The sequence below is a fragment of the Dermacentor andersoni genome, chromosome 1, assembly GCF_023375885.2.
Source record: "Dermacentor andersoni chromosome 1, qqDerAnde1_hic_scaffold, whole genome shotgun sequence".
NCBI lineage: Eukaryota > Metazoa > Arthropoda > Arachnida > Ixodida > Ixodidae > Dermacentor > Dermacentor andersoni.
Genome location: NC_092814.1, coordinates 306,320,802 through 306,339,603, shown reverse-complemented (window position 1 = coordinate 306,339,603; position 18,802 = coordinate 306,320,802). Strand labels below are relative to the sequence as shown.

Sequence of the window (18,802 nt, the reverse complement as noted above, 5' to 3'; positions counted from 1 at the left end):
CAGTATTAATAATGATTCACAAAAGTAGCTTCGCCACTTCCTTCAACATCCGAAGTGCCGAACTGTTTTAGGATTGCCACGCAACATCGCGAGCTCCAAAGATATATACTTGCATTTCGCCAAATGAAGTGCAAAGTTCTGATCTCATGTGTCTTTTTGATCTCCCTGCATTCGCATACTTTGAGCAGCTGTGGCGTCGTATGAAGAGAAGGACATCAAGTGCACTGGGAACGGAAATATTGTTCCAAGCATCAATATATGCAATGGAGTTGACGACTGCCACAGGAGGGACCGTAAGTTGCCAATTTATCCTTGGTCGAATCTCATGCTCCGTCCGACACCGGGAATGCATTAAGGAGCTAGAAGTGCGCTATTTGTGTTTTTGATGCGCGCCGTTTTGCCACCTGCCCGATGTTGGAGATCACGCGATGAAACAAGTGCAGAAGCGTGGGCAGGGAAAGGGGAACGTGCGTTTTCTCCTCTAGCCTTGCCGTGGCTGCGCATGACTGTGCGCGCAGCTGAGCGCATACGTGACTCGTGCGTCCTGTCTTGGAGGCAGCCTGCGGCATGTTCAAAGGCCAAAGACGAGCCGATATGGCCGGTGGTTTTTTTGTGCACGTGCTCTTAGTGTTGGAGGCCACGTAATATCATGTTACGGAGTCGCGTTAAATCGACAGTAAGCTCGAAGCGTTCGCGCCCTGCTGACGGGGCTCTTCATCACGCCAGCGTTGTGACACTGAGTGCTCGCGGAGATTGATATCTTTTCTAGCGTTGCCGTGCGGGCTTGACACCATGCTTGTTAATTTTATTAGTAAGCGAACGCTTAATGCTCTTTACATCGCCAGTGAAACTATGAAGTTTATATCATCTACTTGTCTAGAGAGAGAGAGAGAGAGAGAAAGCAAGAAGAGGAAAGAAAAGGTCAACAAGACAAGCTTCCGGTTTGCTACTCTATACTGGGGGTAAGAGAACGAGGAAATAGAAAGGGGAAAATAGGAAGAGACGGAGAGTATGAGCACTGCGCGTATGCAGTAGGACGCACGGCAGTACTACAGTCTCTCATTGCCCGGTGTTCCACAAAAACTACAGTTGCACACGAATAGCTTTCTGCGCCATCGAGGGATGTGACCAGGCTTCAAGAGTTATTGATTCCGGAAACGTTCTGTTAGGGTCGCGCAATATTTTGTTGTCGCTATCAGTGCTTCATACTTCAGACGAAACGGCGACTTTCTAGGGAACCAGCCAGAATAGCGCAATGCTGCAATATCCCCGAGGGTCATAGCATCGCTATGCAGTGAAACTCTTGTTCCTTTTTCTTCCCATATGTTTAGCTCTCTTACAAGGAAGTATGAGCCGCTACTGTTCTCAAATATGGCAGAGAATGAATTCTTTCATAAGTCAATCAAAATATTTCTTGAACACCCTTTGTGGGCATATCTTTCAAGTGCGAGACCTAGAGGTAAAATATGTTATCAGGAGCCGAAGAAATGCGGATCAGATTCGCAAGAAATGTTATTACATAAAAAAATCTTAATAGAAACAAACTACAGCCACTCCTGATGATCAACATTTTATTAAGAAAGGCTGGCAGCCAATGGCGAAGAGCACTTACGAACGAAAAACTTTGTGAATTCGGCCCCGTGTTCTCATTGCGCAATTAAATAAATACACTTGGTTAGGTCCCTAACGATCCAGTGTGATAAGAAGCCCTTGCAGTCATTTTATTTGAAGGTGGGTTGAACCATGATTCGGGTATTAATAGCGCGAGGAATTCATTTCCTTGGTACATTATTATAGATCATCCTCTGCCTCGGACAAGGCACTTTGGGGTAGGTAATTGTCTCTCCCGTCTAGCTTCAGGCCTTTTTGGTTACGTGTCGCAGCACATTGCAATCTTGATTTTTAAATTTCGTTATAAATTAAACTGCGAAACAATTTTGTAAATGTTACACGCAGTTTACCCTAAGTGTTAAATTCGTTGTAGCATTGCAGTGAGCATTTATGTAGCTATTGCTCTTTCTTTGTTAACTAATCTGCATTTCTGAATTATTTTTTCCTCAAAGGCTACAGCAGTCGATATGGCTACTACATGGAATCTGACGACGAAGACAGAGAATTGTGTGGTAAGGAAGTTCTTTGGGCAAGGTTTTGAAATGTGCTACCATGTAATCCTGCAAAACAATCATTATTAGGGATATTAGGCATTGTTTTGCTTTTAATGTAAACCATTTTCAAGGCCTTAAGGCTTTATTTTCTTATCTGTTCTCAACGCTTAATAATGAGTAAACGTTTCTGACAGCTTGGAGTACCGCTGCCTGATCAATGCTACTGCAGAGAGAAAAAATAACATTTCTAAGCACTTCAGTTTATGCCCGACTATGGAGCATTGAATTTGACAATTATCATATATTCACGTTTCTGTCTGTTGTGGTTAGATTTAAAACCCGATTGCAGTACTGTAGCTGTCACTCTTTTTTCGGGCGGGGGACCTAATATTTGAACATGCTTTTGTAATGAAAGCTAAGGAAGCGTATGATGTGTGAGCCTTGCCGTACTACAAATGGGATATTTTAACTGAAGAATGGACCTTTTGGTTTGGCTAATGTATCTTTTATGTATGACGAGTGAGGAGTAAGACATGTTGAGCACTTGAACACAGAGCTTGGTACGATCGTACTGTCACACTGTCGCATCTAAAGCCTCCATTCTAAGGCGGTGCTTCTGGCTGCAAGTGAACAGATGGTTCTATGCTCGCGAACTTTCCCGCGCGTTAAACTGCAGGGCTTACAACTGCCGTAAACGGAATAATTAGTTTCTAATGATGTCAATATATCGGGTTGGTGTCGTTGTTTCTTTCTAACCACCTCCCTCACGGAGCTAAGACTATTCAAACGTTGTAAAACGCACTGACATCATAGTAAACCTACAGATAAAGGAAAAACCGAGGTGGTGATAAAAAAAACAGTTGCATTAGTGAATCTTCAAGACAAAATGATAAGTCACGCGAGTACTTTGCAGCAGTACTTGAGATCGTTAACCGATGAACCTCAGATTATAGCATTGCAAGGTACCCTAGCTTCCGCAGCGTCCCTCGCTGGTTACAGGGCAGTCCCCCAGCAGCCAAGCGGATGCGGGATCTGCACACTTATCGATAAGAATCTAACACAGCTCTCACACGACCTGAAGCTGAAGAGCTGTAAGGTGGAACACGTGATGGTGGAGAGTGAGAGACAGACAAAAGGGAAGGGCAGACCGGAAGGTTAGCCAGTGTGTGTACTGGCTGGCTACCCTGTGCTCGGGAAAGGGGTTAAGAGAATAAATGGGGAAAGAAGAGAAAAAAAACGAGAAAAATTCACACAGTAACGCGATGCTACGCGCTACAACAGTCAAAGGCGGTCGCACAATTCACAAGCTCTTAAAAACTTCAGCAAAGCCCTTGAGGCCTTGAGTGCCGAAACCCGTCTAGACCAGTGTCCTAGAAATTTTTTTTTTTCTGTGAAGGGGCGATTGTTCAGTTTTTCGAGTGCGGTCACAAGATCCTGCTTAACACACCGTGTAATACTTGGTATCGGGCATGAAATAGATGGTAACTGGCCCATGCCGTCGTCCAACTCATCCACGCTGAGGACGTTGTTGAATGAAGAGACTTGTTCTCATCGAGAACGAGGAATATGGGATTTATTTACAGTATCTACATTTACAGTATCTAGTTCATCAGTCTAGCATGATTGAAAGAGAATGCACGCTGAACAGCCGACAACGGCTGCTTAAATACACTCTGTCCTCCCTAAATCTCTAGGTGAGGGAAAACGGCCGTTAAATCTTCGACCAATTCTGCGCGTCCGAAGTCATCATAGCCGACCCGTCTTTCAGGGGGAGGGTTTACACACACACTTCCGCACAGGTTTCACTAACCACACCGAGGTGAAAGGGTTTTCGCAGACGGGGGTCCTGCCCCGAGCACGCGCCTCTTGATCCCAAAGTTGACACCGCAGACAGTGGCCGCCGCGTCTGTCCATTGACTGACGACTTCTAAGGCCTGTGAGACGGCGCCGCAAAGCATCTTCTTCCAGTAGTTCCCCGCTCCAAACGGTGACGGCGAATCCACTAACAGTACTTGGTCCGCCGACTGCGTCTAGACATCCGGGCGCCGCACGGTTGGGCGCGTAGTGCATTGTCGTCCGAACAAAGCGAATCGCCGCAGCGGGCCGGGCAGGTTTCGACAGTCGCTTCCCCGAAGATCCCCAGCCACCGCAGGTCTAACGTAACAGCTCCTCCATGTCCTAGATTATCTCGACTGGCCAGTGCTGATAACCGCTGGGCAGGAAGAGCATGGCTGGTGGCAAGAGGGGGGATGCCTTGATTTGCAGCGACCAGCCGAGAAATGAAGACACCGCACCAGAACATCCAAGGACAGGCAACTGCAAAGCGAACCCAACAACACTACTCTCCGCCGAGATGACGTATCTTGGATCTCACTTAAGACCCGCTAGGCTTCAAAGAAAACACAAGTGCAGAAACAACAAATGCTGAACATTGCTACGCCAAGTTGGAAGGAATTTCGTGCTGACTAATTGGGCTATCATGGAGGAAGTCCGGCTAAATAAGAGGAGATTTTGTTCGCTTAACAAAATTAACAATAACGACCGAAAAATTAAGGCAGCATCCCTAAACGGAGAATTCAAATTACACTGCTCAAACCATCCGCATTCCTATGCAACTTTCCCTTTTTATATCTAACGGAGAAGTTGTACTCTTCGAGAGTGAGGCTCCATCGGAGCAAGCGGCTATTTTCGTGTGAGATTTGATTTAGCCATGTCAGAGGACTGTAGTCAGTCTCGAAGATGAACTTCGCTCGCTACAAGTTGCACGACAACTGCTGCCCAAACTAAACAAGCACATTCCTCCTCTGAAGTGCTGTAGGCTTCCTCTCTTACAGCTAGTTTACGGCTGGCATAGAGGATCGGATGTTCCTCATTATCGTCGCCGACCTGACTAAGTACCACGCCCATACCCCTTTCACTTGCATCACACTTAACTATGAATTCCTTTGTGTAGCCTGGCGCGCGAAGCAGAGGACGAGAAACCAATAGCGTTTTTAAACTTTGGCAAGCGTTCTCTTTGTCCTTATCCCAGTGCACGCTATTCGTTGCTCCATTTCGGAGGGCGTCCGTTAAATGACTTGCTATTTGCGAGTAATTCGGAATGTACCGTTGATAGTATCCCACAAGTTCCAAAAACGAACGGATGTCTGTTTTCGTGCGCGGCTGTGAAAAATCGCCAATCGTAGCTGTTTTCATCTCGGCCGGTCGTCTCGTACCCTTGCCGACAACATGGCCCAGAAAAAGTAACCTGCGAGCAGACAAACCTACACTTTTCCGCCTTCATCGTTAAGCCGGCTTCCCTCAACTGTGGGAACACCTGTTTGAAGTGCGATACGTGCTGTTCCCAGCTGTCCGAAAAAATTACTACATCATGAAGATATGGCAAGGCGAACTCCTGAATCGTTTAGGCCAATATCCATTAACTTAGAGAAGCTAAACGGCGCGTTCTTCAGCCCGAAGGTGAGGGCGAGAGGGCGAAAAGTGCCTACAGGTGAGATAATAGCGGCTGGTACTTTCTAAAATAGGAACTTGACAGTATACCCGCACGGGATCTATAGTTGAAATGTATTTAGCAGCGCTAACTCTTTCAGTTCGTTCCTCAATGTTGGGTGTCGGGTACAGCTGATCCCTAGTGATGGCATTTAACTTCCTGTAGTCAACACACGGACGAAGGTCCTTGTTAGGGATTTCTACAACTATTAGCGGTGACGGGTAGTCACTCTCAGCAGGCTCTATATCTCCCATCTCTAGCATGCGCTGTATCTCTGCCTCGATAATTTCTCTCTGTCATGCAGACACCCTGTACGGCTTGGATCTTACGGGTTCGGTTGATGTCTGCTCTATTTCATGCGCTATTAGTTTGGTTCTACCTGGCCGATCGCTGAATCTGTCGAGATATTCCCCTAACATCCCTTTTAGCTCATCTAGCTGCTCTGGTCTAAGAGCGTGCGAGCTTACCGAATGTTTTACTACTTCTAGGCTGATTTCATAGTTGGAGGTCGCCTTATACTCGCTAAAGTCGGTACTAGTGTCATCCTGCTCCTTCATGGTACAGTCGACTCCGCTCCGCTCTACGTATGGCTTCACCAAATCGCAGTGGTATATCCTCACCTCCTTCCTGCGACCGGGCATTTTTAGAGCATAGTTAGTATCTCAAGATTTGTGCAACACTTTAACGGGTCCGTCCCAATGAACTTCAAGCTTGTTCTTTCTTGTAGGTTTGACGATCATTACCTGGTCTCCGGCGTTAAACGTACGAAACCCCGCATTCTTGTCGCAATAGAACTTAGCGTTCTTTTGAGCTACTCCCATGTTCGTTTCGACTAGTTCTTTGGTTGCACTTAGCCGTTCCAGCAGATTTAGCACGTATTCTACCACTGTTGGACTTTTGTCCTCTTTCCTCCCACATCTCTTAATATTCTCAGTGGAGAACGGACTGTCCTCCCATGCACTAGTTCTGCTGGCGGGAACCCTGTATCCTCATGACGAACTGTTCGCAAAGCAAACAAAGTGGCAGGAAGGCAATTCTTTTAGTCCTCCTTGTGCTTGTAACAGAGCGCCCGCAAAACTCGCTTAAGCACTGAATGTCACCTCTCTACACTATTTGGCTGAGGGTGATAGACGGAACTGTGTATCAACTTTACCCCGCACTTTTGTAAGAATGTGGAAGTCAGTGAGCTGGTGAATACGAACCCTTGATCTGCCTGAATTTCGGCTGGTAACCAAACTCGTGCGAATACTGTCAAAAGCGCGTCTACTACATCGGTGGAACTGAGCTCTTTCAGAGGGATTGCGTCTGGAAACTGTAGCCGGACACAGCATAGTAAACAAGTACCTGTAACCTGACTTTGTCTTTTGTACGCTTCCACAATTTTCAACCACTCGACTACGTTGGCCTTTAAGCTATATGCAAACTTCAGATATCCATCGCTATCCTTCTTGCCTGTGCTTCTAAAGCTCTGCCGCAAAGCTTCGGCTGAAAGGCAGTACTTTTTCAAAAGACTGGCCTTAACTTTCGCATAATCATATGCATATTGCGCACGGAGTGTGGCAATTACTTCCGCAGCCTCACACGGCAACATAGACAACAACCGCTGTACTGGCCCGAGTACTGGCCATGTACTCGGGCCGATGTTAATCTTCTCCAAAGTCCTTTCAAAATTTCCCAGGAACAAGCCTATGTCGTTCCCGACGTCAAATGGCTTTAACAGCCTGTCCATGCGGTATGATTCTGCTTCACCTGATCGTCCCAAAGCCCCTTCACTTTCTTGAGACGACTCGAAACGTTTGCTTTCAAGTTCAAGTTGCATTTTTCTCAACTCGCGTTCTTCTCTCTTTCTGTCCCGTTCTTCTATCTTTCTGCCCCGTTCTTCTCTCTCTCTGTCCCGCTCTTCTTTCTCTCTGTCCCGTTACTCTCTTTTCCTAAGTAGCTCTAGCCCAATTTCAATATTCTCCTCACTAGCCTTTTCTGAAATAAGCTTCAATAATTCCCATTTTAGCATTTCCTTGTGTACCTCTAGGCTGAGTTCCTCACCAACAATCAACATTACGTCTCACAGCAGTGTCCTTAACTCCATGACTGCTGCTTTACTGCCTTGGTCCTGCTCGCTAAACCTACCTAGAAAACACAGCCTTGGTAACAATGAACAATCTAGCTTCCCTACTGTCCTAAACAGAACAACCACAAAGTTTAGCAGGATGCGTTGTTGGGCAAGTTGGTTCATTGTAATAGGAAACATTGATTGCGCTTTCTAGACAATCACATGTAAGAAGACAGGACAATCGCCTGTCCTGTCTTCTTACATGTGATTGTCTAGAAAGCGCAATCAATGTTTCCTATTAACCACAAAGTGAAGTCTAGAGAGTGAAAGCAAGAACCACGCACTCACCGCAGACACAGCACCACGTCGCAAAGTCCGTCTCATCGCTGTCAGCCAGTTGTAAAGGTTGGGGTCGGTCACGAAATAGATGGTAGCTGACCCATGCCATCGTCCAACTCATCCACGCTGAGGACGTTGTTGAAGGGAGAGCCTTGTTCTCATCGAGAACGAGGAATATGGGATTTATTTATAGTATCTACATGAGAACGTTACAGTTCATAAGTCTAGCATCACACACACTCACTCGGCAGCCGCGCAACAGCTGCTTATAAACAATCTGCCCTCGCTAGATCCCCAGTTGAGGGAAAACGGCCGCTCGACCAAACGGAGCGTCCAAAGTCATCGTAGCCGACCCGCCTTTGAGGGGGAGGGTCTACGCACTCACTTCCACACAGGTAGCACTGACCACATCATAGTGAGAGGGTTTTCGCAGACACGGGTCTTTCCCTGAGCCGGCGCCTCTTGATCCCAGTGTTGACCCCGCAGACAGTAGCCGCCGCGTCTGTCCATTGACTGACGACTTGTAAGGCCCGTGAGACGGAGCCGCAAAACCCTTTCTTTTCGGAGTTCCCCCGCTTCAAATAAACCGTTACGGATACGGCGAATCCTCTAACAATAGTTGATCCGCTGACTGCGTCTAGTCATCTCGGCGCCATTCCGCTGGGGACGCGGCGCAATGTCGTCCTTAAAAAGCGAGTCACCGCGGCACGCATGCCGACGCCTTTCCGACGGTCGCTTCCCCGAAGAACGCCAGCCCCCGCCGGTCGAACGTGACAACCGCGGCACAACTGACGCGGAAAGTGTGTATTTTTGCTTAACCTTTACATCAGTACCAAGCACAAGTGCCAGCAGTTCAAAACGCTGCTCAAGAAGGCAGTGGAACTAGGTGGCCCCGCCCCCTCGTCATAGTCGGATGCTTCAATGTCCCACACGGATTATGGGGATATGTGTACGAAACAAGCAAGGATTTGCACCTCTCGAAGATGCCAATGAAGTAGGCGTAACCCTAATCACGGATAAGACTTTCCCTACGTAGATGGGAAATTCAATTACCAGAGACACGACGCCAAACCTCGTTTTCATCATGAAAGTCGAAAGGCCTACATGAACCAACACCTCCATGGATTTGGGCAATGATCACTACGTATTGGAGACCTCAGTAATGGTGGATCGCTGCAGGATCTGTGAATTCACGGTGATTGACTGGTATCTCTTTCGCAACAGCCGTAGTACAAGGGACGATGCTCCCGACAACCTAGAGGAATGGTACGAGGGTAAGCGGAAAGATACCACCGCTGCCACCAAAAATGTAAAATTGGATCTAAACGTGGACAAGATGGACAGCAGACTTCCCACCTGCTCGAAGCCAAGTAAGCCCTATTCCGAATATGCAAGGAGCAGAAGCACAATCTTAGGCTGCGGAAGAAGATTTCAACGTTGAACAAGTACATAGAGGGACATTGCAACACATTGTGCAAGCAGCAGTGGGACGAGCTCTCTATGTCCATAGACGGGCAAATCAGAAACGCCAAATCCTGGAAGCTTCTGAAGCACTTCTTGGATGAACACAGCACCAAAGCCTATCAGAGACACATCCTATCCCGTGCCCTGCATGAAGCCACCAAAGGGCATGAGGGGAGTTTGTCGCTTGATTAGTATCCAAGTACCTACCGGTCGAACATGATGGCGAAAACGCCGTGTTCCGTGAATACGGGAGCCCCCCTCTCCCACAACTGAACGTAGGCTTTTCAGAAACCGAAATCTGGCGATTGGTTCTGACTTTCAACCGCAAGCCGGCTCCTGGGCCGGACGGAACCACCAACAGGACCTCAGAAACCTCGACGCCGCTTCCATGAACGACTAACCAGTTTTTTCAACGAAGCATGGAAAACAGGTGAGGTCACGGAGGAATAGAAGTTAGCCGACACCGTGTTGATCCCCAAGCCAGGAAAGTCACCTAGAGTCGAGAACCTTCGCCCCATCTCTCTTACGTCCTGTGTGGGTAAGGTGGCAGAGCACGCGATCCTCAACAGACTTACGACTACCTAGAGGGAAACGACATTTATACACATGATCGGTTTTCGCGCCGGTTTTCAACGCTGGAAACAATGAGGCTCATTAGGCACCAAGTCAACGATGGATACTTCAAGGATAGCAAGGCCATTCTTGGCTTAGACCTGGAGAACGCCTTCGACAACATCAAGCACACATTCATCCTGCAGACAGTGACGAACCTCAAGCTTGGGCCCAGGCTGTACGACTACATCACATCCTTCCTGTCGGGGAGCAGAGCGAGGCTGCGTATCGGGAACTTCTTCTCTGAAGACGTGCCACTAGATCATCGAGGCACGCTCCAGGGATCTGTGATTTCTCAGATGCTTTTTAATCCTTGCATGACTGGACTGTCCAAGAGACTGACCAGCATAGACGGCATCAAGCATTCCCTCTACGCCGACGACATCAGTCTGGTGCGGTGGAGGCAGCGAAGGCATGGTGCAAGATGTCATGCAGGAGGCGTAACCGTACTTGCGCCCAACAGGACTCAGACGCTCATCCACCAAGTCGGAACTTCTACTCTGCAGGAAGGAATGGGGCTCTCGACCGAAGGAACAGAAACCCGTGGAACAAAGTGGCATACATCTTTACGCGAGAGACGGAAAGGAAATACCGAGGGTAGGCACTACCAGGGTCCTCGGCATGTTTACCTAAGTAAAGGGTGGAAACGGCATCACTCTGCGAAAGATAGCCGACAAGACAGATAACGCTTTTCGGCTCGTCAAAACCACCTCCGGGAGACACCTGGGCCGTAGGGACGACAATTTCCGAAGGCTCATCAACGCGTTCGCGGCCGGCCACTTTGCCTACACGGTCACCATGCACAATTGGCTCAGGTCGGAATGGGGCAAGCTCGACGTTATTATCAGGAAGATTGTCAAGAAAGCCCTGGGGCTTCCCGTACGCCCGCACCGAGTATTTACTCATGCCTGGTGTGCACAACTCTGCGGCCGAGATAGCGGAAGCACCCACCGTAGTTGCTCAGTGGCTATGGTGTTGGGCTACTAAGCACGAGGTCGCGGGATAGAATCTCGGCCACGGCGGCCGCATTTCCATGGGAGCGAAATGCGAAAACACCCGTGTAGTTAGATTTAGGTGCACGTTAAAGAACCCCAGATGATCGAAATTTCCTGAGTCCCCCACTACGGCGTGCCTCATATTCAGAAAGCGGTTTCGGCTCGTAAAACCACATAATTTAATTTTTTAACTAGACAAAATGAACTCATTTTCGTGGCATTAGAACGAGTTGTTCAAGGAACACCACGGGCCGCCGCGTAACCCCTAAGCGAGATTTATACAATTGTCGCAATTATCATGATAGTTTACTTTTAAGGCTGACTGATATTCATGCCACCTCATTTATTGCAGTTCGTATTGCAGTTCGTTGCAGTTCGTTTATTGCAGTTTTCCGACATGCACAGAGTTCAGAGTTCCACGTGTAGACGCTCGCTTCTTGCCCAGCGGTACGGCAAAACGTGATGTTCGCGCTCGCGGCTGCATGTTTCACAAGAGAAACGAGCATGCGCACACAAAAGAAGCTGCAATCGTTTGCAATAGCTTGCTTACTATCGTCGGCGCTCGCTTTCTTTTTCGTTCTTAATTAACCCATGTTTCGCCTGTACTCTCGAAGCAGGAACTGAATCGCTCTGCCCATGCTGAAGTGAATGGGACGTCAGCGGTGTGCAAAATGACGCTGCCTTTGTGCATCTTTTCGCCGTTTCCACTCTGTCGCAGTAGTTGCGTTTTCGTATTGTCATCGCGTTGCCATCTTCGAGCAGTCGTCATTATTCAGTCCTGAGCACTCCATTATCGTCATGCCATTGTTGTAAACGCATCGTCATCACATCGCAGGGGTGTCGTCGTGCCGTTGTGGTCCGTCTATCGTCCTCACTTTGTCCACTGGCGTCATCCCATCGTTGTTGTGCCTTTGTCATCATACCGTCATAATTCCGGTTTAGCCAGTCCCTTTGTCACACAATCGGCATCCCAGCATCAGCATCCCAGCATCAGCATCCAACAACAGCTTGTCAAGGGAACAAGAGTTCAGGATATCCAGTCAGCCGCAAGAGTCTGTGAAGGAGTGCGTTTACCTAGGTCAATTAGTTACAGGGGAGGCTGATCATGAGAAGGAAATTTACAGAAGAATAAAAATGAGTTGGAGTGCATACCACATACATTCTCAGATCCTGACTGGACGCTTACCACTATCACTGAAAAGAAAGCTGAGCAATCAATGCATTCTATCGGTGCTAACATATGGGGCAGAAACTTTGAGATTGACAAAGAAACTCGAGACCAAGTTAACGACCACGCAAAGAGCGATGGAATGAAGAATATAAGGCGTAACGTTGGGAGACAGGATGAGAGCGGTGGGGATCAGAGAGCAAACAGGGATAGCTGATATTCTAATTGACATGAAGAGAAAAAAAATGGAGCTGGGAAGGCCATATGTAATGTGCAAGTTAGGTAACCGGTGGACCATTAGGGTTACAGAATTGGGGTTACACAACGGCGTGCCTCATAATCAGATCGTGGTTTTGGTACGTAAAGCGCCATAACTTCATTTTTTAATCGGTTGGCGCAGGACTGGAGTAATTGAAGATCGCAGGGAGAGGTCTTTGTCCTGCAGGGTACATAAAGAATAGGTTGATAATGATGATACTGGTCACGCCACCGTCCGCACACCATCGTCGTCATACCATCGTCGTCAGTCTAACGCTGTCATCCGATGGTCGGCGCACCGTTGTCGTCCCACCCTCGTCGTCATAGTGTTGTCGCCACTCCGGCGTCGTCATACCATCCCTACTGAAAAAACAAAAAACCGTATTCCTCATAACTCCTATATCTAATCCCATCACACGACGTATGGGGAAAAGGGGTTTTATACGGGACCCTATGTGTCATGCCGAGTTATTGGATATGGCAGTTATGAGGCATATGAGTTTTTTCCAGTAGGAAATATCGTCACGCCATCGCCGTCACAGCATCGTAGTCATAAAATCATCGTCATCCCAGGGTCGGCGCAACGATTTCATCCCTCATCGTCGTCATACATGTTTGCCGTCACTCCAGCGTCTTCATCCTATTATTGTCCTGTCATTCTCGTCACACTCTTGTCGTGATACAATCATCGCCATTCTAGCGTTGTCATTCTGCAGTCATCACCACACCATTGTCGACATATTGCCGCCACTCCAGCGTCGTTATCCAATGGTCGGCGTGCCGTCATTGTGACGCCATCGTCGTGATACTATCGTCGTCACTCAAGCATCATTATGCCATGGTCTTCACGCCGTTGTCGTCACTCCATCCTGTTCACATCATCGTCGCCACTCCAGCGTCATCTCATGTCGTCACGCCGTCGTCGTTTCACCAGCGCCGTCATACCGTGGTTGTCATACAGTTGTTATGATGCCCTTTCTCGTACAGATATCATGATGAGTCATTTTGTCATAGTTATTTTAGCTTCTTTATGCCGTTCTCGTTATGTCTTCGTCATCATTTCGTTTTTGTTGTTGCGTCGTCATCATACCGTCACCTTCATGCATCGTGGTCGTTCCATCGTTGTCACTCCTTCGTCGTCATGCGTGCCATGTGCATGATCGAACGCAACATACTTATGTTGAGCAGGGCGGTTGCAAGTGGGATTGCTCATGTGGATCGTGTGGTCTCAACTTGAAAATAGTCACTACGCAGCAACACCATTCTTCACAAACACCAATGAAAGCTTCACCTGAACCGATTCGCAGAGCGCCGAAGATCTGCGTATTTTTTATTCATCGCTCCACGGAACACAGCAACGTACGCGAACAGACCAGGAGAAAAATTCTAGAAACATTTTGTGCGACGCTGACAACGTTGCGGATCTGTATAGATAAGCCGATGGTATTGCTGACATGCAGGTAAGTTGCACTTCTAGAAATATGAAGTGCTAAGATACAGGACAATCATGTGCGGCCAACCAATTGATGCATTTGTGTTCTGGCTGCGTGTATGGGGTCATAGAAAAGGGGTAGAATGGGCAATACATTGTTCGGTTGTCTGCCTGTACCAGTTTTACGCCATCAACTTTCTCCGCATGTGTCGTCTTCCTTTTACCTTCTCTGCTTTTCACTGATCTGCAATTTGTAATGTTAGTAATCAGTATCTCGTTGTGTGTCTTCTGGTAATAAGCTATATAGCCATTAAAATAAACTTGTATTGAAATTTGGTATGTTCTTCCTTTTACCTAGAAAAAGCGTCATTTCTTTGATTCACTCGCGCATTTCCTTCTACATGCAGCACGAGAATATCTTCATCACGAAGTACGGCTCACCAGCCTTGCACATCCGAACGGCTCGCTACTGCTTTCGTGGGCGTGGACCGCGGCCCCGAGCTCTGTTCTGGCGGGATACTATTTACGCGGTACTTCCTCGGACCACACATTTCAGACAACGCTGTCGCCCTTGCAGAGTGATTACACAGCTGATTGCCTCAGAGGATACACCCAATACAGCATTACGCTGCGGCCTTTCTACAACATTGAGGGCCTATCGAAACTTGGCAAGGCAACACAGGTTATCGTGCGAACTCCAGCTACAGGTAAGTGTGTTCGTGAGATGTTTTTTTGCGCGGTGATCGTATACATATCGATGCCACATCTGAAAAAGTTCACGTTTTTTAGGAGCAGTTAACCTAAAAAACTCTCAAGCGCGCCATTTTAATGCGAGCTGCTTTAGCTGTTCACACGACAGGTCAATTTTCGCGGACGAGCATGATGTGGGGCACAGTGCCACCGAATCACACCATACAGAACAACGCCGCAGTCAGTCCTCCTAACGGCGTGTTGATTACCGCTCGGCCACGTGATACTTGTATGCGGAATTGGGTTTATCGCACGGATCCAGCTTTAAGGTACTGCATGAGTACAATCTCCAATAAGTGGTTGCAAAGCTATGCTTAAACTCGAGACGTTTCTCAACCGCTATGCAAACCAAACCGTAAGGTCGATGCCGTTCAGGGAGAAGGGCTTAAAATTCCTTTTATTCAGTTGAAATGTGTAATGAAATTCAGACAGTTAGAAACATTTGTTCCCGTTATCACGAGTATTACCTTGCAGAGAGAATATGCCAAATGCTATGCAATACGCTGGATCGAGGAAAAGTGCGCAAGCGCTATTAAGGTAGGACAGGGGATTTAGTCTATATCTTAAAGCAATGCGAATGCGTTCAGATAGTCTTATTTGTAGAGGCTTTCTTATATGCTCAGCTCTTTCCCACAGAAAACTCTTAGTAGTCTGCTGTTTAGAGTCGTGTATTTTCAACCTCACCAGTGCTGCTTTAATAAAAAATCTGCTTTTCACTCTGTTAAATGCCCATTAATCTACAGGGTGTTTTAGCGAACTATAGCCAGAGTTTAAAATTATGCCGATGCACTCTAAGACGACGCGACGAAATGCATGTTGCTCACTTGTGCATGTATTGTGCCACGCTAATTTTTGTATTTTGCTTAATTAGATAAATAGTCAAAATTCATTAACGAACTTCTCAAGTAACGAAACTAGGAAAAAAATTCCAATTAGAAAGTTGCAGAGTGGTTTGAAAAATGTCGGAATAAACAGTCTGTCTTTCTATCTCTTAAGTATTTAAGTGTTTTTCAGCTTACTGCGGATTCCCGCGAAATACAAAAAAAAAAAAAAGAACGCCACGTGACATGCCCGCTTGCGCGTCGTGATTGCAAGTTACTTGTGCAAGTTACTTGTGCGCTTCACTGCATGAAACGACGTTTTGTTAACAAACTAACTGGAACGCCAGTGCATTTATCCGCAAAGTTCGGGAATTTATATCTCGAAACTGGTGTCATCTTGAAAATTCGTTCCAAGTGAATCCGCCTTGCGAAATCCACAGCTAGAATTTGTAAATTGCACTATGGGCCATAATCTAATTAGTTATAATTTTAATTAGTGAATTTTTATTAATCAGCCGATTTTGCATCTCAATTTTTTGTGCAAGTATTGTCCGCCGTTTCGTGTAGACCAGCTCATGAACAAGGATTGTGATATCTGCCACAGGCAACATTTAAATATTTTTGAAAGTGTTCGCTAAAACACTCTGTATATATATTACGGTGTTACAAAAAGCACGCGCTCTTTTTTTTTTTTTAAAGCTCCGGGTGCACCGATGAATATTGTGCGACAGTCGCCATCGCGTATAAAACACGATGGTTCACCACAACTGGCCATAACCATCCGCGCACCAGTGTCTTGGAATTCCAGTCCAGTCGGCTTCCGTCTGCGATGGGAACCAAATGAACAAAGCAACCAATCTGCAAGGGATTTCGATTTGTCTCCCGATGCGATGGGACGCAAGAAGGACTTGAACGTCACCCTGTCTTTGAAGCCTGGACGCGAATACACACTGTTTGCCAGCGCACGAGGGGTCGGGGACTTCGGGGAAGTCCTTATAGGCCCCGAGACGTCGGTGACAATGGGAACTACGCCTCTGGGTAAGTCATTGTCAATCATATCTGTAATAAAGGACCATAAATGGGCCTATATGAAATCACGAGGGGGGCTTTTGGAGGGCACTGCAGTTTGAGTAAGTGAACTACACTTGAAGAACAAATTGCAGCGCGCACGTTAAGCTGTCACCTAACAACACCTAGTCGGAATGACGAGAAACTTATGTTGGCGACTTAAGGTTGCAAGCGCGTCACACAATATATGGCTGCCGCCTAATATACTTACAGCTTTCGTGCATGACAACTCTCTCTACATTACAAAGTGGGTTTTTTTTTCGAAAGCGTAACATGGTACTTCATTAAAATTTCTTTCTGGGCGAGTTGGCGCATACTTGATTTGAAAATCGTTACAGCGTTAAAACATGCATCCACGAAGTAACAAGGATTGGGAGAGACAAAGATTCTCGATAAGAGTGCCGATACGACGGCGCGCATCAGTTTCGAAGCGTTCCACATGCATAAATATGGCAGCAAGTGCGTAAGCTCCCCCTCTGTGTCTATTTTTGCTGCAGAGCTTCGAAATTGGGAAGCGTCCGCTTACTGATTTGATTATCTGTTTGTATCCCGTGCCTTTTTTCTAGCTCTTTGCTTTTTCGGTGCCTGTTTCCTTTGATTATTGGCACGTACGTTCATCGATGCGCTATGTCAATTTTTCCCGATTGTATCGCACCCTTCCACTTCTTTTCTGCCTTTCCCCTTGTATAAGGTATCCGTCTTCCGTTAATAAAATTCAGTTGACAGTCAGCGCCTGTGTCTCGTCCTTGTTACTTTGTAGATGCATGTGTTAGCGCTGTAACAATTTTCAAACCATAACATGGTGTTGGTTTGAACTGCTTTCTTAACATAAAGCATCTGAAGGATAAGTTATTCTTTCTCTTGATAGGGTTAATCCTCGCAGACGTTTCTTTCTTGTTCTTCATCCACTGATACTTCAAACAATCTATCCAGAATTGTTGCAGCTCAAACTTAAAATCATGCTACAGCATTGACAGGAAAAACGGAACGCCATGCTCAGCCTGATAATGACCTACACAGTCAGCTCGTATCACATGTCCGCAAGGTATACCGTGGCTTAGAAGAGGCCTTAATAACAGAAACAAATGAAGTTCGAAGGTCATTTCACATAATGCAAACACGTATTTTCAGATTTAAACGGTATTCGTTACTGTGGTTCAGCAGTCATTTACCAGTAATTATTACCATCTTGAGCTTGCACGGTGCATTACACATTCCTCCAGAATGTCCTTTTCACTAAGTGCATGACCTTCTATTAGACCTAGTATATTTTGTTAGCGTCAATGAACAGGCCTCCGAGCGAAACAGTATGTCTGTCGATAAAGGTACGTCCGACGTGTCCCTTGAATTTTTAAACACAGTAGCATTCTTCGCATAGTACGACCACCTTTCTTTTCATGTATCTAGCTATTGCACAAAAAATATAGGCCGATCTTGGATATAGTGCAGTGTAGATGTGTTGGCCGATCCCAAGGTAGCGCAGTTTATAAATGTGGGTCCTTGGCGTGAATATGTGCCACTGGGTATGTGCCCCTCTTAAATGAACCTGTTTGACGTTAACTACGTATGTGCCACTGGGCATGGGCCTCTGCGGCCACTGGGTATGTACGACTAGTTATGTGCCGCTCTTTCGTGAAGCGCTTTGTCACCAAATGCGTCGCTTTGCATGTGCCACTGGGTGTTCGCGAACATCCCGGCGGCACCGCCAGAAGGCGCAGCCTGTACAGAACGAAGTGCACTAGAGAATCCCGGCTCCAGTGCACGCCTCATACATGACGCGTTTCCGTTATTCACGCGCTTGAATAGTCACCGCAGATCAGTCCTGTCGAGATATGTTTTTACAGGTGTGTTAGGTGAATCCTGAAATTCTTTTATGAACCCGCACCTGACTTACGTTAGCATACGGCGGGAATAAACGCTTGGAAGAGCTAAATACGCGTTTCCTTCACGTCAACGAGTACACGGTGTGTGTTGTAGTGCAGCACTCCTGAGCAAAGCGCGAGAGGCATGGTGCGATTTCGCGTGCTATCCGTCGTACGGCGCATCGTGTCCGACTTGCCGCATACGATGATTCTGGACACATGGTACGAATGCGCGAGCGGCGCGTAGCTCCGCCCATAGCCTGGCGCCCCCGCATGGACGCTCGGAATAGTGCGTAACTTCGCGCAGAAAGTAAAAGCAGTCGTGTTTGCACAGCTGTCTCCTTTTAAACATACTATGACAATTAACTCCATCAAAACAAATCTGCAT

At 47.0% G+C, this 18,802-nt stretch overlaps 1 protein-coding gene across 1 annotated transcript in view; it reads left to right on the top strand.

Annotated features, from left to right (window-relative positions):
* LOC126547715 (uncharacterized) overlaps positions 1–18,802 on the top strand; it is a 71,905-nt gene that overhangs the window by 10,803 nt on the left and 42,300 nt on the right. The window contains exons 2-5 of the mRNA XM_050195674.3: positions 189–293; positions 2,064–2,123; positions 14,321–14,620; positions 16,184–16,522. Coding sequence (XP_050051631.2) covers positions 189–293; positions 2,064–2,123; positions 14,321–14,620; positions 16,184–16,522 — 804 coding nt within the window. The remainder of the gene's footprint in view (positions 1–188; positions 294–2,063; positions 2,124–14,320; positions 14,621–16,183; positions 16,523–18,802) is intronic.